The sequence below is a fragment of the Bidens hawaiensis genome, unplaced genomic scaffold, assembly GCF_021521415.1.
Source record: "Bidens hawaiensis isolate Kalapana, Puna unplaced genomic scaffold, B.hawaiensis_p1.1 tig00001461_1, whole genome shotgun sequence".
In the NCBI taxonomy this organism is placed as follows: Eukaryota; Viridiplantae; Streptophyta; class Magnoliopsida; order Asterales; family Asteraceae; genus Bidens; species Bidens hawaiensis.
The window spans coordinates 121,918-139,980 of record NW_027491082.1 but is presented as its reverse complement, the minus strand read 5'-3'; the positions used below and the strand labels follow the sequence as shown (position 1 = coordinate 139,980).

General features: G+C 35.0%; 1 protein-coding gene and 2 pseudogenes across 1 annotated transcript; 1 reads left to right on the top strand and 2 right to left on the bottom strand.

Moving 5' to 3' along the window:
* LOC143578102 (vacuolar sorting protein 18-like) overlaps positions 1–18,063 on the top strand; it is a 50,820-nt pseudogene that overhangs the window by 24,029 nt on the left and 8,728 nt on the right.
* On the bottom strand, positions 3,288–5,852 carry LOC143577511 (putative WD repeat-containing protein C2A9.03). Its single transcript, XM_077061324.1, has 9 exons — positions 5,665–5,852; positions 5,387–5,545; positions 5,219–5,305; positions 4,997–5,131; positions 4,830–4,940; positions 4,654–4,745; positions 4,464–4,569; positions 3,961–4,047; positions 3,288–3,889 (listed from the first exon to the last, which is right to left on the bottom strand). Exons 1-9 carry the CDS (start codon positions 5,788–5,790, stop codon positions 3,476–3,478), a joined length of 1,317 nt encoding a protein of 438 aa, XP_076917439.1. The 5' UTR covers positions 5,791–5,852; the 3' UTR covers positions 3,288–3,475.
* LOC143577504 (aspartic proteinase 36-like) lies at positions 7,773–12,133 on the bottom strand (annotated as a pseudogene).

The window sequence follows — 18,063 nt, the reverse complement described above, 5'->3', positions numbered from 1 at the left end:
TGCACACGGACTCAAACTCGGGCGATGAGCGTAATGTGGCGTTTTGATGGCGCACTTTGCACTTCGCACGCTCGCATCGTCGCGAGCTGCTTTAGTATTTTTGGATAGTACAAGGATTGGAAATGAAAAATATAAAATTCATCCTTCGCACGACGCGAAGGATTAGACTTCAGAATCTTCGCGCTACGCGAAAGACAAAATAGTTAAACCGACTTTGAGTAGCTTCGCACGATGCGAAGTAACAGGATCAAAATTCTTCGCGCGACGCAAAGTAGCACTTCTGCATGCATGACATGTGGTGACACGTGGCAGGGCGCCTGATGACTCAGTGAAATGTAGACATTTCGCGCGACGCAAACGAACCTTCGAGCGACGCAAAGTTGCAAGATTTCAGCTATAAATAGGAAGGTCCATGGCACTTCATAACTCACACCGAAATATTCCACTTTCATACGTTTACCTCGGGAAGCGTGTCAATCTCGTGGAACATGCCAAGATCTGACGATCTAAGCTCTAGTATGCGATATAGAGTAGAAGTGTCGCTCGATCATGCATTTAACTCCAAATACCCGTGTGAGGTAGGGGTTCGAATTAAGTTAGTATTTTATTGTTATTATAATAGCTTAGACCATAGTCGAGGGTATAGCCCGAACCTTGATCACTGTTAAATATAATATAAGTTTTTATAAGCAAAGGTTATAGTTAATAATTGTTTCTTCGTGATTAAAAAAAACGTTATCATTTACATGCAAAGGGTATCATTAAAATATATTTCTTAATGATTAAGAAATATACTATTTATTCACACATATTATAGTTAAAGTAATGTTTCTTTTTGAAGAAGAAACCTGACATATAATTGATAAACAAGCAAATGATTTGTCAAGGTTAAAGCTATACAAAACAGACTATGGGTCTGAAGCTAGATCGTTGATCTAGATATTTATACAAAAGTTATTCTCGTACTATAGGTCCGAGATAACAATCAATCAGTCAATTAATCAATCAGAAAACAGAGATAGGAATCAGTAACAGAAAATCATTACAGACTGGGGTCAGTAACCGAAACTGATCATATACAGGAATCAGTGTCAGAAACTGATTACAATCAAAAGGTGAATATGCCCTAAACTTTTACAACTCTTTTAGAGTCTGAACTATTTGCATAAGATTTACGAATCCTTAAAACCTTGTGTTACAATAATAAGAAACGGGCATACTCAGATTAAGAGTATACATGTATCTGGATCCATACATATATGATGACTCGGAGTTTCCCCGAGGCCATGCATATCATCAAACATGCCTCTGGAAGTCTACGGAACTGTTCAGATAAATGATATTGTGTATATAATTAATTGTATAAGTACTTAGGGTTATTTTATCCCAATTGAGTTGAGTGCCTAATGAGTGTTGTCACAAAGGTATTATTATTGATATTCACAATGGTATTTGAGTCAGCATCATTCACCGGCAGTGTGCTGACGTATTTTTCCCCCACCTTTCAGGGAAACTGTAAATAATAGAACTGACAGACAAGACTAATAGAAGATTGGAGACATAGTCATTAGAGGTGATCTGATGGCTCAGATATTTTTAGAATAATATAAAGAATTATATTTTCAAAAGACAGGTATTTGAAATATCAAAGGGGTATTTAAATCCCGAATTTTTAATATAATAATAGTTTATTTCAAAAGCTTCCGCTTATATTCAACTGATATGCTAACCCGACATTTTATAAATGAAGATTATATTTTAAAAACTTCCGCTAAAACAAACCCACAACTCTGATATATTTTCAAAACAGATACCAACTAACGGGTGTGACACCTAGGCCCTAAGTCGGGGTGTGACATTACTACTTTACTAAACTTCCCATTGTTATAAAAGTGCCATAAAAGTGTTTGAATATTAATTTAACAATGTCCCTTTTCAAACATCCCCAACACCTTTTCAAAAATAATAATAACATATAATATAACATTGATTAATTTAACCAATTCACTTAAAGCTAATGATGGCATTTAAACAAACCATGCGTCTAAATACATGAATAATAATTAATATAGACTAAATTGCCCAAATCTAAACCTAATCCACACCACATCTGTTGTGATTCTTGAGCAAGAGGAATTCGGCAACTATGCCGAGTGTGACGGTGTTGACCAAACTGAAGCTCGATTTTTCCTTGACCAGCGTGCCATTCGTAGTCAACACTAAGGAAGAGGTAGAACAAATCATTCTGGGCCAACTTCTCCTTAATCACCAAAATTTTCTCAAACGGGAAATGGACTGCACGATGGGGAAACAACACCCGGGTTGTGTTCGGGGTTGAACAACAGTCTGAGAAATCATGTTGCCATCTTCAAAAATAATACGCCCGTGACTTGCTATGATTGGAAATGTAAGTTCAAACCAGCTATTTCAAATAGCTGGTCTCATCTTGTGCTGCGTCGTGGCAAGGGAATAAAGTTAGATTTAGCCATCTCAGATGGCTGATCCAGTCACCATCAATTTACACGTTGCTTTTGTGGATTGCCACTAGGAGAGGGGAGTCAAATCCAGCCATCTGAGATGGCAGAACAACTAAATACCATTTGTTTTATTGTTAGATACCTAAAAACCATTTTTTATATTAAGCCTACTATTTAAAGAAAAAATCGGTCTGGCTCGTTAATAAAATAGTAACGTGAGTGAGTTTGAGCTCGACTGTTTCAAGTTCTTTTTTCGAAAGTCATGCTTGTCTCATCGGTAATTTGCCAAGCTTGAGCTCGACTCAACTCAACTCGTTGATTACCTAACAGCTTTATAATTATATTTGCCAAACTTGAGGTCGATTGTTTTCCTCTCATTCAAACTCGGTTTGTGTAATAAATGTAGTTTGTAATTTGGATTTTGGTCAACTAGTACAAGTACACCAATATGACAAATGTGGACTTAATATAAAGATCTAGGATTCAATATAACTTTGATCAGGTAGTGACTTAAGGTAATAACAACTTTTTAAAATATACTAAAAACTTTAAAATCCTAAGCATATTGACAGGTGACTCATGGGACAGTATAAATAGCATTTTAAGATCTTAAATTTGAATGAGTGAACTTAATCGGAAGATATCTCTTACATGGGCACTATTCGTTTAACCTGGGAGCTACCGTTAATATAAATTATAAAACTTGTTATATAAAACTCATCCATGTTGTGTTAGTCGTTAAGAAGTTGTTAGTTCGTTTATGTGTGTGTGTTAATACGATAAAAAGAGCACGCGCAGATTTGACTCTTTCAAAAACTATAGAACATAGAACCAAACGAAATAACCAAACTTGAAAGAAAGTTGCCATCAATGGCAGCATAAACCAACCATAATAACAGACAACAGGCCTTTCTCGACTTTTTCTCTATACACTTTCTTTCATGGAAGTCTTATACGTCTCTTCCAACAAACAGAAACAAACAACTCAACTTATTTTATCACACAAACGAATCAAGATACCCGTATTTATGTCGTTTGTTGAACTGTAGCAAGCTGGCATAAGTCCGGTCCCACACCCCAATGTGAAGCGTTTCATCATCGGGACTAACAGAAACACCAGATATTTCCCCAAAGAAGTCAATTTCTTGCCTTTTTTCATAGTTTAACTTGGTATTATAAACATGAACAAAATCCGCTGGTTCTGCAACCACCAAAAACTGCCCGTCTGATGAAAAACGAACCGACCGAACCGCACCCATGTTACCTTTAAGAACCGAGACCGGGTTTGCAAGATTTCTTACATCCCATACTCTACAAGTCTTGTCTTGATTGCCTGTAGCAAAGATTTTGCCATCTGGATGCCATGCGGTTGCAAATGAGTAGTCCAGGTGGCCTTCCACTGTGGCAGCCATCTGCCAAAAATTATGATGTTATTATTTGAAATAAAATTAAAAGCAATATATTTGTATTCACTAGTTCTTGCCTTTCCTGTTGTAGAGTCTACAAGCAATCCATCAAGATGATCACCGACTATAGCTATGAGTTTGCGATCTGGGCTCAAAGATGTATGCTGCAACCAAAATGAAACGGGTCAAACGGGTGAAAGTCATACAATATGTATTCAAGTACTAGACCTGTAAATGGACCGATTGTTCTAAACAAACCATCGAGCACGAATAAGGCTTTCTTGTTCATGTTTGTTCGTTAAGAAATTAACATGATCGTTTATGTCTGTTTGATAACAGTATAAACGAAAGGTTCACAAGCAAAAATGAATGGACATAACTGACAAAGATGAACAGACATAACTGAGACAAAACCAAAAAGTAAATATGAACAATGCGTTGGTTCATGAACGTCCGGTTTATTTACAGGCCTATGTTCAACTGCATAAAACATTCTAGATTATCATTGAAAATAAATCTCGTAACACATTTTGATGCATACTAAAAAACTAAATATTTATCATCGCTTTAAGAAACTCACATTCACTGGCCAGGGAAAATGGAAATGATTCACGAGTTGAAATCCATCCATATCATATTCCCTCACACCACAATCGTTGTTTGACGCCATAAAATGCATTCCACCGCTACAAAGTAAGCAATATAAAAGTCAGCAAACTAACAATAATATGTTTTGTGGTGTATATATACACATAACATTTCATAATTACCTCAAGGCATCATATATCTCAATAGCATTTGTTATGGCATTTTCTTCATAGGTTGTTCTTGTACAAAAGCTAACTCCTTGTTTATCCAATCTCTGCATCAGTTGGTAACAAATACAGAAGATATAAGAAATTTTGAACTTTTGACAAAAGAAGCAAGTTTTGTATGATCAAATTACCTTGCAAGCAAGCTCTCCTTGAAAACCTCCTGCAGCTAGAAAACCATCATTGACTGCTAATGTACTAATCTGAGTTTGCGTAAATTCTTCCAACAAACTTCCAGCATGTTTCTGCGGGCACAGAAAAATCTCAAAAAGACTCAAAAATAAATAAATAAATAAATAACCTCAGTAGGTGCAACGTGCCCAGAGAAATTAAGGATTTCGGTTAGATTTTGTGATAATGAAGACCAGTGCATGATCGAGTAATTAGACATTAGATATACATCATGCTTTGAGGTAGCCCATACCAGATTCCTTAACTGCACACAATACACAACACACAATACATGATGTTTGAAAAATACACATTTTATATGATTGAACGAACATAACGCAACGAAACAAACCTGAAAATGAAGGATTGTAGGCCTCACTGCTCTTGTATTATGGAAGAATTCATAGTAGCTACCACCCTTTGGTTTTTGTTTGCATATCTACACACATAAAAGGTTGCAATGAAATCAAAAGTGGAAAAGTAATCATTTTTATGATACATACAAGCAGCAAGACTGTACCTTATCGACCTCATCACCCGATAAGGGAACGTTCTCATAGTTTCTGTATTGTTCAAGCCTTGTCCGTCTATAATTATCTCTTGTTATATTCAATCTTTTCCAGGGAATGCCCTGAATATCTTTCCCGGTTCTTGCTTGAGCAGCGGTCGTATCTGTCATCTTTGTAAGATATCAAACACTAAAAACTAGATCTAATTTCATAACCGTGGAATAAACTTAAATTAAATAAGTACAGTATTGGTAACATAGTAGCAGCAAAAGAGAGAAATTAGACTAACTGTATCATGAACTTCAATATTTTGATTGTCATCATCGTTTTCTTCTTCGTCCACATCCTCTACAAAATCCGACATGTCACCGTCTTCCGCCATGTAATCGTTTTGATAATCTTCGTTACGCAACATTCAATCAAGCATGAGCCAAGATGCTTTCTTCTTCATCAAGCAAACTGTAGACCAAAGGGATGCAATTAAGGTATAGTTTAATTTGAGTAAACTGGTACAAAATCATCCATTTACAAGAAACAAACTTCAGCAAAAGCAAATACAATTAAAAAATAAAACGAAAAAGAGTATCTCCCATTGAGGCATTTAAACAAACAGTTGGTGTGCATGAAAACGAAACACCTACAACTTGTTCCCAAAAGGGGAAAATAAGGCCAACTAAAGTCCAATCAAGAGCCCTAATTGATCAATTAACCTAACGAAAACAGAAATTAGAAAGCCCAACTCAAATTGCTGAAATTGACGATCTAATTAAAGGGCAACGAGTGAAATCGAAACAGTAACTAAACAGAAGGTGTTAATTAGTTTATGGAGTAGAAATTGAGGGAGATTCGTACGAATCACCTGATGTGAAGAAGAAGCTGATACTTTTAGTTTATTGTTTTCTGCAGTAGATTTAGAGGTCTCAACTTGTCTTGCTGTTTGTTTGTGTGTAAATGAAAAGGGAAAAAAGAAAGAAAACCCCCAAGTCTATCTCCTCATTAATAAACCCCAATTAAAAAGCTGCTTTCAGTTGGTGTCGATTAGGTTGTTACAGTTACAGTGTTAAACTCAAAAGACAAAATAACCTATAGCAAAACTAAAAACATATTTAGAACGACGTGTTTCAGTTGGTGAGACATGCTCGTTATGGATACGAGGCGTTGCGAATTCGGTCGGTTTCGTGATGGAACTGTAACTAAAGCCAAAATAATACTGTTGTGAAAGCCGAAATTCCAAATTTAATATATAAAAAACAAAGTTGGAAACGGAAAGGGTACTAAACCCAAAAAATAAATTTGTCAACATGCGGTCACACATTTAGTTGGTATCGGTTAGGTTTGTTAGAGTACCGGCCTAAATCCAACGGTAAATCACATGTAAAATAAAACCAAGTAAAAATTCAATATAAAAAAAACACTTGAAGAAATAATAAAAAAATAAAGATAAAAAAATGTGTTGCATTTTATCTTATATATCACGCGTATATGATATGATGTAGTAAACACGATGTGGTGTAATAGGTGTTATGATATGATAATTTAATTATATTGATTTATTGTTGTGGTAAAATTAGATATTAATATCTCAAACGTTCGATAATAACGCAGACTTGTAATATAACCAATGATACTTTTAACTATTAAGTATTACTTCTCTTGCAAAGAACAATCATACTCGTTACTTCGTCAGGGCTAGATGTTTGTATTGGTTGGTTTTGGCTTCAAACAATCACAGTCGTTAGGGCTAGGGTTGCATAGGTCAACTTGAATCGGCATGGCCTCAATCGAACAAAAATTGAATTTTCGGTTTTTTCAGTTTTAGAAAACTGTTCGGTTTTTGTATGTGTTCAGCTCTACTATCGCTCCACCGTGAGATATAGAAATTTTAGAATTCGCATCAACACATTTACAAATTAAGATTGGGCATGAAGAAACCATGGGCATATGGGCCCATACTATCCATGACCCAACATTTACATTGGACTTCATAACCCAAAATGGCTCATTTACTCATTTTTACATGACATACCAAAATGAAGGCGTACACGTTGAAGATATTCACCGTGAAGAGTGAAGACACAAGAGTTTCTAACGTTATATTCGCTCTTGGAAACACAAGTAAATATCCAGTATATGACTATACTCCGCGCTGAATACTTGTCTTTAGTTTGAGTACGAAAGTGTCAACACATATTCACCGACTTGTGTTCACCAATGAACACATTATATGCTTACATATAGTGTATTCACTCGTGTAAGAAACATGTTTTGCGTTAATCAATTATGAAAATATTACCACATAAAAGATAGTTGATCTTGCACATCAGACAGCTAAAAGGGGTTCACAAGTTGAAATGGTTCTTTAAGTTATAGTGCTTCTCATTTTAACTCGACACTATGTATTGATTTTGCAACAGTGGTTCACCATTGGAGCCACTTGAAAAGGCGTACTTCGAGTACTCTAATGCATTTAAACTATGATTATAAGATGTACATGCATCTTTACTATATGGCATGAATTACAAGTACAGAAATTAATACCAAGAATCTTATAAACCTACGATTAATCAGACTGAAAGCAGATGATAAATCGTGTGCACTAACTAAATATGTCCCTCTGGTGATGTCGTCCTTAAGAGTGATGTTTGAAGAACCTAAAATGGATCAAACAGGCAAACCCAAAACAGTTAGTTTAAAAATTTAGAAGCGAGTCAATCGAGTTCCATTTTCTAATGCATTGAAAACATAGAACTCACAGTTGTACTCGGCCCATCCAATTGTCTGATTTTCGAGATCATACAAGACCAGCTTATTGGAGAGTATTAAATCTGAAAAATTAAAAACAAATAACAAGGAATAAGATGCAACTATCATAGATTAAATTAATTTTATTAATGTGCTAATTATTATATGGTTACCTCCCAATACAATTTTGTCCCTTAAACTTGGGTCCATGTCATTCTTTTGCCAACCCAAACACTTTAAACCACCCTGCAAGATTTTGATGCATTAGTTCATTTTATTAAATAGCATAAAAATAAGATAATTATACATGTCACTTGCATATTCATATATACCCCTTAAAACTATCATATATGTACAATTAAAAAAAAACTAATATCGGATATACCTATTCAAACTACTTAAAACTTCAAATTTTCCAATTTCATTTAGTAAAATTTACAATGTGACCAGTATACCCTTCTCTTTCTCCATACACTCCAAATTGGCAGATTCTCATATCCGAATGCAAGTTTTAAGGGGTGGGTACATATGTCATAATTTGAGAATGGGTATATCTAATGTTATTGGTCAACCAGTATAAGTCCTGAACATAAATAGTAAAGCTCTAAAGGGTTTGCAAGACAGAGGATACTTACATAGGAAAAGAGATAATCATGAGGATAAACCTTCGATGAAAGTGAATTTTCAAAATGGAATGTGACTTCAGGAAATTCATCATCAACACTGCAAGCATAACATCAGAAATTAGTTAAATCTTTGTTTATTTCATACTTTATGTTCGTTCGTTTACGCTCTTTCATGGTAGCTACTTTACGTTAGTTCATTTACATTTGTTAATATTTCATTTTACAATAGTCTAGTTTTAGTAACATTTTAGGCATAACACATTGTAGTTCACATTTACGTTTAATTGGTTTTAGCTCGTTCATTTTCTTGACGAACAAAGAAACCACGTTCATTTAGTTGTTCATGTTTGATTGTTAGTTTGGTTAAGTTAAACGAACGAACACGATCATGCCCCGTTCTTACAGGTCTACTTTTATCATTGCTTTCACATAAGAGGAAAAAAACAGTTACTAAAAGCCTCAGAATCAAGTTTTTAGGGATGAAAATTTATGAAGAGAGAAAGCTGCATAAAAACAGTTACCTTCCATCAAATTCAAAGCATGTATACGGCTCGTGATAAACAATTGATCCCGTAAGAGACTTCCTTGATACTATCTAAAGAAAAAGAATTAAAAAAATACATATAAAAGATAAAAACTTTCAAATAAGCCAACAGTGACCAGTTTAATTAACAGAAAATGTAAATGAACATAGAAAACACTAAGTACCTTGTCCACCAATGGCGTGTAGATCGCTTTCGGGAGATATACCAATGTTGTACCACTATCTATTATTGCTTTTCTCGTTACTGTTCCATTCGAATCTATTGAAAGATTCAAAAACTCTGAACCAACTGCAATTCCCGTCACATTGATAGTGTAATGTATCCTAAAAATTTTAAAGTGATAAACGTTTATTGAATGTCTAAAATTAGGAGATCTGAACAATCAAACAACAAGAATTGTAATTATAATCGCTTACTCGTTTGGGATCAAATGTGCTGAATTAACTTTTGGCTTAATAACATGCCCAACTGCAAAAATACCACCACCGTTTTTTAAACAATGTGCAAACATCTTTTTAACTTTCCCGGAAGAAGCCAGCTGTGATATGACGGATGCATTTGTATTCCCGAAACCAAGAATTCCATCAAACGCGCCATCTTGAGAATTTAGGTTGCCAGATTGTATAGTACCACACCTAATTAGAAACAATAATATTATTAACGATGAGGAGCTGGTCCAAGAGTTGGCATACTTTTATTTGGATCAGTTGGATAACACGAAGCGAGGAAGAAAAAACCCAAACAGGCATGACTCTTCGACTGGAGTTACAAAGCCCATGACCAGGGGACGGAAAGGTCTTGATGAGCCAGATCATGTGGCAAATGCCATAGGCAGTTTGTCTCAGCTGTTAGACCCAAATTCCACTATTTAATCAACAGGTTTCTAAGATTTTGCAAGCTTTAATTTCCATCCATATTTACCATAAACGTGTAAATCACTTATTAGCGTAGTTACGTTTTTTATTAGTCTATGATTCACTTTGGAAGTTTCGAAAATTTTAATCCCTACAAAAGGGCCCCTTATATATTGTTTGAACCTCAGAATTTTCTTCTCATTTGAGAATTATTTCTCTGTTCTTGTTTACTTGCCTCTGCTCTGTGCCAACAAAAGGAACTTGGTAGATAGGAAAAGGTAATATGCATTAATCATTATATACAACTCGAAGAAAGTATTAAAGAAGATCTAGATGTACCCGAAAGAAACATTTGCATTTTCTGGCCTAGTTTCCATGTCACCGGACACGCTGTTATATTGGATAACATCTTTCACCATGTAACCCGAACTCTCACTCCCATCTCCATAGCTCACATGATACAGACAAGATGCATTAGCCTTGCAACCATGAACTGTATTGACCTTATTAATGTCCTTGCAAATCTGATCATGACATGTCACAGATTTTCCAGTAAATGAAGAGTTTTGATCATATGGTGTAAGGTCCATCTGTTAGATATAGAATATGATAGAACATGTTTACCAAATATGATGATGAATAAAACTAGGAATGAAGAAAATCAAGAAACAAATATGAAATTAAAATACCCCACGATATCCTTTCTTAAGGCACTTTTGGCATTGTATGCCATTAATCCATGTTATATCGCTTCCTGTATCCACTTGCACATAATATTCCTTTGATGGTGTTCCTATTCCAATTTTGGTATAGTAAAGCCTGTGAGACAATTAGATTTGCATATCAGACACTTGCAAAAGCAAGGTTATTGCAACACCACCCTCATCTGAATTCACGCCATCAAACAACCGTCCATAAAACACTCAGACGACCTTCTTGACCAAAAAACCAAACTTGAAATTATTGGTCAGAACTTGCTGTTTGAGCAATATCCAGATGGAATTTCTAACCATAAGCGGTCAGTCAAACTTTGAAACTTTTTTGTCAAAACAGTTTTCCGACCTCTATCAAGACAGTCGTTTGAACAATATTCGGAAAGCTGTTGACTCAAAATTTGATGCGGTGTTCGAAAGGAAACCAGCCCTTTTGGACTATGTGGTAAGGGACAGGGGCGACGGTTAGTTATGGCCCGGGGTGTCCCTCACTTTTTTTGCTTAGTAGTATAAAGTTACCCGTTTTTGTTCGAAAAATTTTATACCTTGTGTGAACTTACCCGTTTTCGTTCAAAAAATTTTATACCTAGTGTGAACTTTACCCGTTTTCATTAGAAACACCCCCCCTCCCCCCAAAAAAGAAGAAAAAACAACCATTGGGGTCAAACATTAAAAATAAAATGTCATAACGACCATCTAGCCAATATCTGCATGCCTTTTCTAACCATAGACGGTCAAACTTTAAAAGGTTTTGGTCAAAAAGGTCGTCCAACCTCTATATATCTGGACAACCGTTTGAAACGATGTGTGATTAGATGTCAGATGGTACACACGGCCCCAAAACCGTATAGAACTTACTCTAATGCCAATTATATTATTGAAGATCTGAATACACCTCAATACAAGCCCTAAGTCTCAAGGAAATTCAAAATTACGTTTACGTAAATTCAGATTAATCTCATAACATATAAACCAAGCAGAATTAGTTATTACAACAACAAATGCAAAACAAGAGAGAGAGAGAGAGTGTGTGTGTGTGTATAACATACCCAACGGAATTAGGGCGACCGCTTCCACCAAGAGAAATATCAACGCCAGTAGCAACAGGATAATAAAAGTGACGGTAACTGTCATGAGCTTTAAGCCTACTAATCACCGACCGCTCATTCGATCTGACGTCGAAAATACACCGTGAAAATCACTTGCAGCAGCAAAAGACATGAAAATCAAAGCCAGAAACTGTAACCAGACGATGGTGGAAACGGAAATGATAGCCATGATGAATTGATGGCGATTGTGTATGATTCTAATTACCGGCGAGTGAGCATGCAACGGCAATCGGTCACGGCGGAGTTGAGTTACAGTGTGGACTGCAGCGTTTCCGTGTGGAAAGTGGAGGACAATGAAGTGCTTTATTACTTTATAGCCATTTTTTTCGGCTGATTAAATTTTGCTATTTGTGCAAATATTTTTATTTTATTTTATTTCTTTTTACTACTAGTCCAAGATTTTTCAATTTTATTCTTCATAGAGATTTCAGTTTTTATGTTTTTTCCTTTTTCTCTTTTTTTTCATTTCAACCCATTAATCCGATGTTATCCATTTATTTGTGTGATTTAATCAAAATGCTTTTATATATAAGATAGAATAAATTCAAAGTATACATAAGTTAACTCTCTCTCTATATATGTGTGTGTGACGTAGACCAAACAAGCGTCCGTGAACGGACACAAGGTCATTGGAAATATATAAACAAAGTTCAAAGTGTTGTCATTTGTCAATGAAGTGTGATTGAGTTTAAAATCATGATTCCCAAGTCACAATCAGCTGAGATGAGATCTCCAATTCTTCAATCCATATAAGAAATCAAAGTATAGCTTGTGATTTAGGTATAGTCACAACTTGAGTAATTGATTGTTTAATTGTGGTAAATAACATTTAATAGGGGTGCGGATTGGCGGGTTAGGGTCGTTTTAGCTCAAATCGAACTAAAACGACCTTTTGGTTTCGCGAAACCAATCTGTTTTTTGATTTACAGTTTCGTGTATGGGTTTAGTTTGGCTATGGGTCAATTCTCGGTTTTGCATTTAGGTTTTAAGTGTTTAGACCTGCAAAAAGAATTAACTGAAAATAACGAATTTGTGCCTGAAACATTCGATCAAAACTTTTTGTAGCCACTTATTAATGAACTTGAGCTTAGGGTGGGGTATCGCTCTTGTTCCTAATCTCTGACATTCTCTTTCTTTCAATCGGTTTTTTTTTATCAAGTCACTGGACATAAATATCTATATTTCACTGACAAGTTGTCTTATACACAAAAGGTACGGTTTTAAGTATCGTGGATACAACATATATTCAATAAATTGCAAGAAAGGGTGTGGATTTGTATTGGTCAATCAGGCCAAAAGAAAATGTTAATTTCTACAGCATAAATAACATCCTAAACAAATTATGTATAAGTGAGACAATTCTAATCGTATCACATTCGGCTTGAAATAAAGTTTATATTAAAATATAGTGAGTGTACCGCACTTCACGGCTGGTTCATAAGAGCGCAATCTAACCCGATCTACCTTAAAGAATTATTGTATTTGGGTACTATTATTATTATTATTAAATGTACACCATTATATGTACTTAATACAATTATATGTACTTAGTACAGTGAATAAATATGCATTAAATAATGTATTAATTCGGTAAAGTTTATTAATAAGAATTATTACATGTATGACTTGTACCTTACGTACTAAATTCGTCTTAGTTGTGTTAATAATTATATGAAATTGCATTGTTCTCCGTCTATTATGCTTTATATAGTGGTATAGATACGAAAGTTAAAAGTCGTAATGGTGTCTTGAATTTATATGAAACACTATTATTAAGTTATAAAAGAAAACGAAAGCATATTTTATATATATTTTATTTAGCAAAATGTTTTCCTCTCACATATAAATAAGTAAATCACTATTCATTTGACGTTGTTTTATTAGGTTGCACCCTAAGCTTTGACATTTATGTGGTCATTTTATTTGCTCTCCCATGAGATTATTTTTATATTTTTGTCACTAGCTGTTTAAAGATAATAATTTATAAATAATTGTATTTATTAATCACCGATAGATTTAAACATAAAGAGAATTCTCATAGGATTTCAGATTAAAAATTCTAACATTAAGATGTCGTTTAAAAAATCATCAAAAGCACTGTTCCTTCCTGCTTTTGTGAAGTCAAACATGATACAAAGGATGATTAAAGTGGAACTGGTACAAATAGAGTTTTTAACCTAGTTTAGGAACATAGTTGAGTGTGGTAAATGTACACAATTAAATGACTTACATGGTAGGTGAAACAAGCATTTATCTCAAAGATGTTACTAGCATCACCCGACATCCCACAAGGAATTAAGGTTGTGAACTTTTTACACAAGACAAACGTAACATAAAAATTAAAGGGTCAATTTCAAATCAAACATGCACATACGTAACACAATTAGCTAAACGGGTTGTATCGGTCGGGTCAATCTAGCGTATTCATTACTTGACTTGTTTGTTTTTATAGGTTTTATAGAGCTATTTATATTAAAATTTAAATTATTTGTGCATATTATGCTAAAATATAGTCACGTTGAGTTTTGAAATCAACTTTTTTTATAGACATTTATGGTTTTTACTTAATATGTTTTTTTTTTGAAATATTATGTTTTTTTTTTGTAAATTAAGAGTACTTTTTTTTACTAAATTAACAATCTTTACACAATAAAAGGATCCAATTACAATAGAGAGACAGGTAAGCGGGCAACAAGTTGCACCGCCACCCTCTTTTGAATGACAAAATTGATCCTACTGAAAACAAAGTTATCATTCTTCGGCGTCGATGAGTTACCATGCACGACCCGCTGAACGCTTTTTAGAGACGTAGCAGCATCGAGAGCAAGAGACCCAAATGTATCGAAAGCAAAGGGAATGAAGGAGTGTTGATTCTCGACACATGTCTTCTCGTGCTTAGCAATTTATCCTGATTCTGCCTTTAAAATGGCATGCCTAGCAATAAATCGGGTATCCCTAAGCCCGACAAGAAGAGATACCCCAGTAAGGTCCACACAATCATGCTTCCCCCTACCCATCCAATCAAAAGATTGTCCGCTGGTCGATAAAAAAGAAAAACAAAATTATAGTTAGGAGCATGTTTGGGATTGAGTTTGAAAAATTTTTATTGGCTTATTAGAGGTTTCAAAAAGCCATTAAGATAAAATGTGTTTGGCAATCATAAAAAACTTTCTTAGTTTAGCTTTTTGAAAAAGATTAAAAGACAGTTTTTCAAAATGGCTTTTTGAAAAAGCCAATAAACCAATAATCATGTTTCAAACTCAATCCCAATTCCCAAACATGCTCTTAATCATGTTGTGTTCATGCCAACTCGTGAATACACATGTGTATAAGTTCATAACAAGATTAAATAGATATGCTACAATGTGACAATAGTGTCATAGTTGTATGTGTGAAATAAATATTTATAACATGAATGTATAGTTATAGCACACCCCCAAAATTTGTTTTTTATTTCATAGTAAAGGAAAATGGATGATGAGACATGGAACTATTTACTTACCAAATATTTGAATAACCCTTTTGAATGTTTTTGTATTTATATATATTAGACAGAATTACAAATTTTGTCCTTTAAACAAAGTCAATTTATGGATCGTGTCCCTTTTTTAGTTTTCTTACAGGCGGTCCTTTAAACATTTTTTTCCTACACGTTATGTCCTTTACGCTAACTGGGTTAGAAAAACTCAGTTAAAAAACGTCACGTCGCATGTGAGGGTTGTTTGGTCTTTTCATCCATACCGCTTTTCTTTTACTTCAATTCCCCAAATTAAACATTCTCCTACGTCGATTAATCAAAAACCCTAAATGGATTATCCCCGATTCTTCATCCGTGAAGCCTTAGAACAATCGGATGTTGAGAAATTTTATGGTAAGTTCAAATTTTAGGGTTTATAATCGGGTTTATGTAGCTAATAAATGTTTAATCTTTTATTTGTAGTTAATCATCCACATTTGTTCTCGATCAAGTTGCATCATGGTGGTACTTTCACCAAATTTCCGGGACGGGTTTATAACAGAGTCGTTGTCAATTTTGTTGACATGCTCGATATTGACAAGTATTCTGTTCACGAGCTTGATGAAATCTTGGAGCAATTACAGTATCCTACAAAAAAGGTTAGATTCTACCACTATCTAGTACCTGGTTCAAAATTGGATTGGGGGCTTAGAGCTTTGGGAAGTAATGATGATGTTAGGGGATTTGCTCAGTATATTGGAGCTTGGAAATTAATGAACATGTATGTTGAGCATGATTACACCTATGTACACACATACTTCTACTCACCCTCAAAGTTTATTATTGAAGAGATAACAGATGAGGAGTTGCTTGCAAGTGAGATAGTAATAGATAAAGGAAATGCAACTAAGAAAAGGTTGTTGGAATGGCAAAATAGCATAAATGAGACTGGTAAAGGCAGCATGGAACAAGAGAAAAATGTTGGAGATGAGAATTTTCAATAAGAGAAAATGTTGGAGTGAATGAAGATGTTGAAGTTGTTGAAGGTGGAGATGGTAGTGGAGATGGAGATAGTGAAGAATCTTCAGGTTCAGATGATGAAAGTGGAGATGATATTGGAGATGAAGGTGGTGAAGAATTGAAGAATCTTCAAGTTCAGATGATGAAAGTGGAACTGATGATAGTAGGGATTCTAATTTTGAGATGAGAGATGAATGTTCTGATGAGGATGAAAATGTAGAGGGTTGTCCAGTTAAGAAATCTAAGAATGTTAAGAAAGCTAAGGAGGGTGATGAAAATTCAGAAAGTGATTCAGATAGTGATTTCAATTATGAAGATGGTGACACAAATGATGTAGATGTAGATATGAGGGATCTTAGATTGCATACTGATTTTGAAGTTGACCAGCAGGATGCAATTGGTAGTTCAGAGAGGGTTTGGACATTGAAATGGATGATGTTATGTTGGATAATGATAGGTTGTATATAGAAAAACAAGGAGATGAGAGGGACATGGATTCTCTTTTCCATGTGGGGCAAGTTTTTGGTACAAAAGTAGAGGTGAAGGCTATGATCAAGGCACATGCAGTTGAAACAAGAAGACAAATTAGGATAAGAAAAGATGATTTGATAAGGGTGAGGGCAGTGTGTGAAGGGAATATGGAAGATGGGTCCCACAGGCAGGGGTTGGATCTAGCACTGCTAATAAAGATCAGGGACCAGACCAGAAAAATATTGGGGGTAGGGGAAAAAGCCTTCAATCTAGGCAAATTTAGGAAAATTACAAGGTTGGTAACTGAACATAAATGCCTTCAATCTAGGCAAATTTATGCTTGCACAGCCGGGTTCCTCTCAAACCAATTAATTACTGATCTTCAAGATGACCCCAAGCTGAAAGTTAAATCTATCAAAGAAAGGTTTCAAAGAAGGTTTGAAGTTGGTGTTTCTGACATGAAAGCTTACAGGGCAAAGATGTTGGCCAAGGAACATATCAATGGAAATTTCAAAAGCCAATATGGGTTATTGAGGGATTATATTGAAGAGTTGAAGAGGACTAATCCAGATACAACAGTAAAGCTTGAATTAGAAGGATGCATAGATCCAACATCTGAGACAAGACAATTCAAGAGAATATATGTTTGCTTGGGGTCTTTGAAAAAGGGTTTTAAAGCAGTAGGAAGGGATCTCTTGGGACTGGATGGGGCTTTCCTTAAAAGTGCTTGGCCTGGTCAACTTTTAACAGCAGTTGGTCTAGATCCAAACAATGGATACTACCCTGTTGCATATGCTGTTGTTGAAGCTGAAACAATAAACTCTTGGGAATGGCTCTTGGAATGCCTTGGTGATGACTTGGATTTGAACAACAGATCTAAGTTTACCTTTATGAGTGACAGGCAAAAGGTTAGTACTTTTGTTTATGTACTTTGGTAATTTATTTAACCATTAGTAGATTAGTGCTTTAGTAATGATTTGTTGTATGTACAGGGTCTTATACAAGCAGTAGATAAGTTGTTTCCTTCTGCAGAGCATAGGTTTTGTGTTAGGCACATCACAGATAACATGAGAAATATATTCAAAGGCAAGATTTACAGGGATGCTCTTTGGAAGCTGGCCACATGTACAACACCTACACATTATGAGAGA

Bases quoted from the DNA above. Each gene is read 5' to 3' on its own strand.
- LOC143577511 (XM_077061324.1), bottom strand. From the start codon at position 5,790: ATGTTGCGTAACGAAGATTATCAAAACGATTACATGGCGGAAGACGGT. The intron at 5,306-5,386 runs GTACAGTCTTGC...TTATGTGTGTAG, and splicing joins CGGGTGATGAGGTCGATAAG to ATATGCAAACAAAAACCAAA. The intron at 3,890-3,960 runs GCAAGAACTAGT...AATTTTTGGCAG, and splicing joins TAGACTCTACAACAGGAAAG to ATGGCTGCCACAGTGGAAGG.